Source organism: Chaetura pelagica, unplaced genomic scaffold (assembly GCF_000747805.2).
Source record: "Chaetura pelagica isolate M959 unplaced genomic scaffold, ChaPel_1.0 scaffold70, whole genome shotgun sequence".
In the NCBI taxonomy this organism is placed as follows: Eukaryota; Metazoa; Chordata; class Aves; order Apodiformes; family Apodidae; genus Chaetura; species Chaetura pelagica.
In genome coordinates this window covers 6,014,398-6,024,082 of record NW_009952265.1, presented here as the reverse complement: position 1 = coordinate 6,024,082, position 9,685 = coordinate 6,014,398, and the positions used below count along the sequence as shown (strand labels likewise).

Sequence of the window (9,685 nt, the reverse complement as noted above, 5' to 3'; positions counted from 1 at the left end):
TGAACCGCTTTCTTTACAGTAGTTAAGATACATTATGTCCCTAATGACAGTCCCATCTAAAAATAAGTGCTCTTGACACACAAGAGATGTCAGGCTAGCACAGCAGGATGCTGAAGCGTCTCTAGATGCGTAGCAGGGCTTCTCTTACACTGGCCTGCAGCAATTTAGGAATTCACACTTGATAAATGCAGTAAAGGCGGCTTCTTTTTATCTCTTGCAAATGGTGCCAGGACTGATATATTCCTAAGCCTTATTTGGGCCTTCAGCTTATTTTTTTACACTGTTCTCTTGAATCATAAAATTCTAATGCTTGATTAGGCAAATATGCAAGGTAGCTGTATACACTTTTTCACTGACACCTACAGACAAAACTACCTTTGACAGCAGCAGGCTCAGCTTTTTGCTTCTGTCCACATTTTCTTAAAAGATACACAGAAATGCTGATTGCTCAGACAGTGTTTCTCAAGCAGAGATTATGCTTGTACTCTGGAAAGTTTCTTACCTATAGCTGAAATAACTCTTCAGTTGTTATTTTTATCATATTTTCCAGATAAAAACAGTACAGCAACAGGCTTCTCTGCGTCGCACTTTAGTAATGTAACTCCTTGATCCAAAGATCCTTGTCCTTGCTCTTTTTTTCAAGGTGAAGGAAAATCCCAATGGAAACTAAATTGAAAGTAAATTTTTCTTAGTAACTTCATCACAATAGCCCTGATATGGGCTAGATCAAGCTGATTCAAACCCTTCTAGAGCAAGGCCCAGAGCCATAATCTGGCCTTGTTACCTACCACAGGAGGAAGAAGAGAATTTTCTCATTATAATAGTAGTGTTTACTCTCATTAAATATTGCTGTTTGCGAACTGATAGGAAGTGGTACAGCAGGTATCGTTTCTCCCACTTTTCTTGCATTCTTTCTTCATTGTAGTAATTTAGTAGATATCTTTCTTGGGAAGGAGGAATTTTATTTTGGAAGTTTGAGTACTGTACTTTTACAGAAACCTCCTAGAAGCTAAAAAAAATATATGGACTTACAGAAGATGCTTAGCTGAAAGTCTTTTAAGAAATTTCTTTTTTAATTTGCAATAACGGCTAAAATTTGTTTCTCAGTACTAAAGCACATAAACATTAAAATTACTGTTTGTGATTTTTTTCAACATGTATGTAAGCAACCAATCCTTTGAGGAAAAGGATTGTAAGAAAACTATGCTTGAGAAACCACATAACAAAGAAAGCACTAAGGGCCATAAAACCAGCCTCCAAAACTCCCCCAAAACTACTCATTTTCTATTGATTGATTCTACTGGGAGGATTACCATGTTTGGCAAAGAAAAGTACACTGCCATATGTCTTAATGGCATTCACAGCTTCTTGACTGCTGTGGGTTGTGATTCATTTGTTGGCTAGGATATTCACTCTTGTCTGCTTGCTCTACAAGATTTCAAGTGTTACCTAATTCTTGTTCCAATAGAATTGTAAGTCATCATGTTTATCCACTATGTGATCAACACTGTCTCTAGGTCTTCTTTTTAAAAGAATTCTGTGATTTCAGAGAATAAAACTCATCTCTTTTGTCCTGTCAGCATAGCCATTTTGCCAGGAAAACTTAACTTCTACTCCTCATGAGAATACTTCTCTTGAGGATTCATATCCTTTTCTGTCCCATGAAACTGCAGAGATGCATTCCAAGAGGGATGAGAAGGAGCCAGATGTTTGCTTCCCTTTTGAAGGAAGTTAGAACCTACCTTAACCAGCACACAGGATAGTATTTGGTATTCACCATTAAAGCAATTGTGAGGCAGGCTAGGAAGAAGTAATGGTCTTATCTTAGGAGACTATGGGCACATTCACTAATATGAACCACTTATTGAGACCTCCAGCTTGTGTCTTCATTTCCCTTTTGCAAACGCGGTCCTGAACTTTTTAGAACTAACTCAACTACCACCTTGGCCACACTGCAAAGCCATTTTAAAGTCCCCTACAGTCTAAAGCAAAAGCAAGCCATGCTCCAAGAGTGCTACTAAAGCATTTTCTTTGATCATACCTAAACCTGCACTGACTGCATTATTTTATAGTCACAGATGGAAAAGGGCCTTTATATAGTACTATCTCAGCCATGTATGGATGATAAATCGCTCTTTGCCTTTGTTTTTCTGGCTATTACAGAAAAGTACATTGAATTACAGTATTATTTCCATATCAGCAAAATAGAGATTCCAAATGGGGAGCCATTTTTAAATTAGTCTCTGTTTCTGAAAAGGAGTGCCTAAGTTGTTTTACAGGCTTGATATAACAGAGAAAAATTACACAATTCATTGAAACATCAGCTAAATAAATGCGATGAAAAAACACTAATAGGTTTTTAGTATCACTCAGAAAGTCTTGCATGGGCTTTTTCATTACATGGCATTGGAAAAATAAAATAAAGTAATTTTATATCTTTTTCTATGGTTTATAACCTTAAAGGAGCTTGTCTTCACAGATTTTGTTCTCTAGGTTTTCATGCTAGATTATTCATGCTATAATAATTCTTTGCAATAATGCCCAAATACAATTTTTTAAAAGCTATTTTAACAATTATTTCATTAACTTACTTAGAAACTCTGTCTTTCAAAAATAGTTAAACTTGTGTATGTCTTTTTATTTTTTAAATTTCAATACAAATTTTAACTGGATCTTGTTCATGAGAATAAAGACAGGGACACCAGAAGAGGATGCTAAACCCCAAGTAAATATTGCCATTGGAAAACAAACATTGTATATCAAAATCATAGTTTTAGACTGCTTTATTTCTCCCACAAACTATTTCTTGTAAGAATATGTAAATAGAACAGAAAAATTGTTTTGGTGGAAAAAACAGTCCATCCTTTACCAAAAATGAGAAAACTCAAGAGCTTTGAGTGAAAAGGAGTCTCAATCCAAATAAAAGCCTGAAGACCTTTCCAACCATTGCTAGAAGAAAAACATTTTTTTTTCAGACTTTTGACAATACATTATCCTAATATTAACATGTCCCTGAAAAAAGTAAAGTTCAACATATGGAAGATGGCAGCACAGATAATAAACCACTTGCTCAGCTCAAGACAACTCAATAAAACCTTCAGTCTCTTTTACAGGTGACAACATGGTCCCTCAGAAAACTGAATATTAAGACTGTTCAAGCTTTTGTAATTGTTCGCAGTTCAATTGCCTCTTCCTGCACCTTAGCCACCAACAGCCTTCATTACACCTCCACTCACCATTTTAGGAAAATGCTCAAGTATAGGAAAATGCTCAAGTCCAGGAAAACTCTATACTTGGCTGTTGTTCTACAAGGATGGAGCCAGAAGTGAGCATGTACACCTGGGGCCATCACATGGAACCCAGCACAGAGAATTTTAGTTGGAAAAGGCTTTTAAGATCATCAAGTCCAACTCTTAACCTAGCACCACACCAGCAGGCCTGGTCACAGACCAACAGCAAGTCTTCATCACAAACTGTGCACAACTCAAAAAGGTCTTTGCAGCTCCTTTCAGCTTTGGGTGCCTGCTAATAGTAATTTCATCCAATTATTGATAGAATATCCATCAGTTAAATTATTAATTTTAGAAAAAAAAATATCCAAAATTCTTTATCAATTCCTAAAATACTGAAACATATTAAAAGATTGCCAGACTCAAATATTTATAGAAAATAAGCTGGAAAACAAAGATGAAAACCTTCATCTGAGCTAGTCATTTATGGCCCCAAGGCCCTGTATTATTTGACCCTCCATGAACATGTGAATGTTACTGCACTAAACTTATCACTGAAACGGTTCAACACTATAATATTTGTTCTCCCAAGACAGACAACTTGGTAATACACAGTACACTCCTTTCCAATCAAAACAAGCAACAAAACGCACACACATTCTGCTCAAATGATTAGTTTTCTTATTTGAGAAAAAAATCATTTCAGTGAATGGAAAACATAAGAAAACAGTGTACCAATAGCAAGTATTAGGATTTGTTACTCCTGAGCTCCCCTCTAACTCACGAGGACAAGAATGATTTCAGGTGAAGGGGCAGATGAGATCTCAGCATGCACGCACAAGTATGCAACAGAAGTGCTTCATGGAGCTCAGCTTACTTAATACTATTTTTCCCTTATTATACTACAAAAATATGAAGAAAAATAAAGAACTTTGATGCTATTAATAAAAGCTGATAAGTTAATTATTCCCTACTCAATTTAGTAAGGAAGCCATTCTGGCAGCTTCACAACTACAATAATTTGAAAAATCTACTTGGAAATCCATAAGTCGCATTGAATCACTGAATAATTTGCCAAAGTGGCAGGTATTCTTAATGAGCCAGAGAAACCTCTCTCTCTGATCACATTATGAAAAATGTACACTCCGAAGTTACCCTAGAAAACTCGCTTTGCCACTATGTCATTAATATCACTATTGTATGTTCTACAAATCCTGCATTCAGAGAACTAATTTTCATTTTTCTTCCTCAAGCGGCATTATCGTGGGCAATTACTGTGTCTTTTTAAACCAAAAGAAATTTCTTTAAAACACTAATTTAAAAAACAGTGCTGTTTAAAAGCCCCATCCTTACTAATTCTGTAACAAACGATCAATTAAAAACAGCAGCAGAATTCAACAATGAGTAATCTCTGCAAGTACCTAGGCCCTATGAAATTCCGAGAACCCACTAAGGTCTCAATAAAGCTTTTAAACATTTCAAAGTCCCATGGTAATTCACATTTCTCAGACACATATGTATTTTACCGAACAGTGCCTACACCTAAAATACCATCTCAGCATATATGAACACAGCTCTGCATAATGAATTCTCCATTGCAAAATATGAAGAAAATTATAAAGAGTGTCTGACTAATATCGTGTATAGCTACTCAGTGAAGTTTAATGGTTAACTCAGTGACTGAATTAAAGGTCATGTATTCAAAACTGGTATAAAAAGCATGTTTTCTGAAAAATTTCTGAAAAAGAAACTGTGTATCAGTTGAAATCATTAAACAAATTAGTTTACAGATACTGACAAGAACTCAGGAAAATGTCTGGAAAACATTTTGTATGTCCACAAAGTATTCACTGAACAATATATGGAACAGGTCACATTACACAGGCAACCATTTAAAAAAGGTAATATAAAAACAGAATTTATATTTCTAACAGGCTTTTTTCCCCCATCCATTTTCCAAAACACGTAGAGGATAAACATCACTTTTCAGTCTCATTCTCAGGTTCACTGTCTCCACTGTCACTGTCTCTTCCAGGATGTTCTGGCATTGTTCGATGTTCATCCACGCTGGCCACTTTCAATTCTCCTTCCTTTGCAGTTTCTTCCCCTACCTTATTTTCTTCTTCTGCATCTTCCTGTACGCCTTGCACTTCACCTTCTACTTCAGTCTCTTGAATTTGAGTCATTTCAGTTTCTTCAACCATAGCAGGTGGGGGCAGTAAACGCTAGATGATGAAAAAGGAAGTATTTCAGTTTTTACAACAAATACATCTACTTGGGCACTTATTCCTATTTCAGCTTGACTGGTTCACTGTATATGTAGGATTTTGCATTATATAACAAGTTAACAACAAAGACTCAAAATTTTGAAGCACTAAAATGGAAAAACCCTAATCATTTGTAGGCAGTTAACTCCTAGATAAAATAAAAAAAAATAATAATCTTGGTTGACACAAAGGTCTCATTAGGCACATTTTTTGTCTAAAAAGATGCTTTAAAGACTCTTAATTTCACACTCAAGGATAGCAAACGCATTTTATAATCCCAAACAGCTAGACAAGTAATTGACAAGTAAATCCCTACTTGGAGCAATAAGAACATTTCTACTGTAATCTCATCTATTACCATTTCAAACTGCTAGATAAATTTAACTTGCTTTTTGAGGCCTTTCACAGGCTTGTCTTTAACAACTCATTCCAGTAATTTCCCCTTGAAACATCTTACGAAATGCTATGTGACCTCTATCTCTACTTACACAAGTTTCACCCACAGCTGTAAGCATGTAACAACACAAATTGCAGTAAGAGTAAAAGCAACGCTTCGAAATTTTTCACATAGTACTTCTGGAAAAGTGATTTAGTATATTCAAAGTGTTTTGCTCACAACCAAAATCATAGTTTGCAAAACTCAGTAAGTAACAATGGTAGCCATAATACAGACTTTGGGAAAAAAAATACCAAGAATGCTGCAAGCAGTAGAGTATGAATGCTGTACAACTTCAGGCTATAAAGAAACATTCTTACTTCTTGTAGCCTAATGTTATTTAATGACTTGATGAATATTTCCTTGGAATATTGTGAAGAATTTTAATGAAAAGAAAGCTCACTAAACCTCCTCTCTTAAGTTTTGCAGTTTTTTTGGCTTCTTCTACAAAGGGAATATGATTCATTGCCACAGCAGGAAACCAGCAGTTTTGTAACTAGTTTTAGCTAGCAATGGGTAACATGGGAATGCTAAAAAGAGTAACTGGTATTAGCAGAAAGCTCAGGGCCATATTTGATTAAGATGTCAAGCAAACTTATTTTTTGGTAATATTTAGATACTACCATCTGCTTTTCAGGACATACACACTTCTCAGTTTTGACAGGGCAATTCATTTGAATCTGAATGCAACCAACATCACAGTCCACTGAGTCTTCATTACATACGATTGGCACGGCTGAGAGATCTCCAGCTATACTTGACATGCTGGCTCCAAAACAAGCCTTGTCATGTCCCTGTAGGGTTTCTAACAAAGCAATGTGAGTTTTCACTACTTTAAAAAAGAAATACAGCTACAAGAAGAGGAGATGTGAGTAGTGTCATTCTTCTTTCTCTTTGTCCTTTTCTTTCCAGCAGACAGGTAATATGAGCACTTCTTCAAAACAGTGAGAAAATACCCCGTCCACCTGGCTTTTTGTGAGTAGCCAAAATGCTTCAAACTGGGCTGAAACTATGCTTCCCAGAATAAATAAATAAAATTAATTAAAAAAAAAATCTAAGATTCACTGGATAAGAACTGCAGAGGAAAACATATTTTCTATCTGCAAGTCTGACATTCAGTTAAAGGAGTTTTGGGTTCTGATCCCTACTGATAACACTGTTCCATATTAGATGAAACAGTCACTGGAAGAAGGAAGAAAGAGGAGGTGACAGTGAAATGTCCTTGTATTAAAGAACAGAACGAACAGAACCTAGGTCCCACAAACAAGCACTCTAGACTAATCTGTTCAAGAACTGAGAGCCACACACACTGTCTTCCCACAGCCAGCTAACACAAGAGTGAGTAGTATCCTTTTACATAATTTTTTCCACTTTTGGGAAACTTTCAGAAGAGCAAAAACCAGCAAGGGAACTTCCAAGTACCATGAATGACTAAATTTTAAGTAATATAATCATGATACACCTCGGACATTAAGTGAAAGCTGATGCAATTGAGGGGTAGCATTTAAGACCTCTAAATTTACTATCAACACCTATAGACATCTACTGAAGCAAGTATGCTGAGTAAAGGCAGCTTTCTGTTCAGCATCCATCTAAACTATGTTAAAGCTCTGCTCACATACATAGGAAGGCATGGTGTTTCTATTGGGTTCTAAATTCTGCTTCAGGGTTAAACACTGACAAAATGAGGTACGGAAGTGAGAAAGCATCTACAACTGATTCCAAGCCCATTTTTATTTTGCTTGGTGCTGAACTAGTGCTGAAAATAAAATGCCCCAGAATAAAAACACTACAGCTGCTAACCAGTCTGGATAATGCAGTGAGCTAACATGGTTAAAATGATTCCAAGACTTGATCTGGTCTTTCTGTACACTGAAGGCTTATAACAAAAACCTCTACTACAAAACATGATTGCACTGTGCAGTCAGTGGAGATATAATACCACTAGCTGCACTTACCTGAAACATAACACACAAGTTTACTTGAAGCTAAGACTGTATAGGGTAGTTTTTATGTATTAATGAGGAATTTTTGGGCCCAGAACCATGTCTAACACTCAGCATCAATTACTGCTGGTTTGGGGGCCTTAAATTACTAAAAGATGCAGCTCTTGCTACTAAAGGTTTGAAAGACCTCAGTAGTCTCACTCCCAGTCATAAAACCTTCCTGAATTTTAAATGTACAGGAACATCTCATGTCTTGTAATAAAAATCAATTTTATTTTTAAAAGGTCCTTACCTGTTGATAGTGGCGTGTACTCTGTATCATGTGCATATACATATTGTACACAAAGTTAGCCATCTGAGGCATGTTCTTAATAACATGTATTTGGTGAGATGGTCTTTCTCCATTCTAAGGAAGGTAGAAAAAGAAGACATTCAGCAAGCAAAGCAAGACAACCAATATTCAAAGGTTATTTAATCATACTAGGAAACAAATGCCAAGAAATTAAGTAATGCTTTTAAAAAAAAAAACAACAGGTAAATTATTTGGACAGACAGGAAGTGTATGTCCTACATTTTGGGGAGCTGGATTAATCATGATACTGAAGCCCAATAAAGAAATTTCAAATGGAAAGGCTGGGTTCTGGTGCATACAGTACATTTTGGACTTGAGTCATTTAACATAAAGGCACAAATCGTATACTTGTCCACTGCTGCCTGGCTCCATCTTGCTCACATTTGCTGACCATACACACTGCATTCTTTGCTGCACAGTTGGACCTCAAAGTTTCAATTGAAGGGCTCCCTCCAAAACTCATCAACAGCACTTAAATCTGGGAAAGACCTGTAACTGAATTTTGAAGGCACCCCTTCTCAAAGCTCCAGGAAGAGGAGCAGATATGCTCTTCCATGTCTTCATTTAGCATCTTGCTTTGTGTCACATGCTTCAATGCTTAACTCAAGCCTCTCCCTAAAGATCTAGCACAGTATTCCAAATTATATTTTTGTACTTACGAGCCTAGCTCAGAAACAAAACTGTTTCGCAATTCTGGACCAAATTGAAAAAAGAAGTGAATTGGTTATCTGAATTACTTGGACAAACACAATTTTACTTTTTTTAATAAGAAGTGATTAGCCTTGGGTGCCTTTTCTTTTTTTTGCAAAATCACATTTTGCAAACATCAAGACCAAAAATATGTGACACATTTAAAACTCACTACTTATAAAAGAAAAATAGAGAATCACTTACATAGGCAGAACTTCGAGAAAAAGCAGGCACAACAGAGCTACATTGATAACTATTTTTTTTTTTAAAAAAACCAATTAAAAACAGGTAGTGTGTATCATGATAAAAGTTAACTCCAGGGACATAACCAACCAAGAGGCACTGGTTTAACAGACAAGAGAGTTCCACCTCTTATAGTCTGCTCAAAAAAAGTGGGCAAACACCCACTCATTACAAATAGAAAAATTCAGAGCAGCTGTTCCTACCTGTCTTGCTGTTGGAAAACATTCTGTAGGAACAATATGGAGGTGAAGTGGCCGAGCTGTGAGTTGGCTGAAAGCCGGAGTTAGCTCAAAACAGTTCTGAAACAATGATACCCTTGCAAAGATATAAAGCCCAAGCCTGGCTCTTGACATGGCAACAACTAATCGTCGGACATCCCTTTAGAAAACAAACAAAATAATACATCTCATTTTCATTGATGACATAGTTGCAATAAAAGTAACTAGAAGCATACAGAAGCCTTAAGTAAAGCAAATACAAAAATCATGTGCTAAAATACCATTTTGTCTTTATTTTTTTTC

At 36.1% G+C, this 9,685-nt stretch overlaps 1 protein-coding gene across 1 annotated transcript in view; it reads right to left on the bottom strand.

Moving 5' to 3' along the window:
- Nucleotides 1-5,122: 5,122 nt before the first annotated feature.
- Nucleotides 5,123-9,685, bottom strand: part of AQR (aquarius intron-binding spliceosomal factor) — a 52,522-nt gene continuing 47,959 nt past the window's right edge. Inside the window, exons 33-35 of the mRNA XM_010007747.1 lie at nucleotides 9,368-9,542; nucleotides 8,172-8,285; nucleotides 5,123-5,455 (exon numbers count right to left, since the gene is read on the bottom strand). Of these exons, the coding sequence (XP_010006049.1) occupies nucleotides 5,210-5,455; nucleotides 8,172-8,285; nucleotides 9,368-9,542 (535 nt within the window). The 3' untranslated portion in view covers nucleotides 5,123-5,209. The remainder of the gene's footprint in view (nucleotides 5,456-8,171; nucleotides 8,286-9,367; nucleotides 9,543-9,685) is intronic.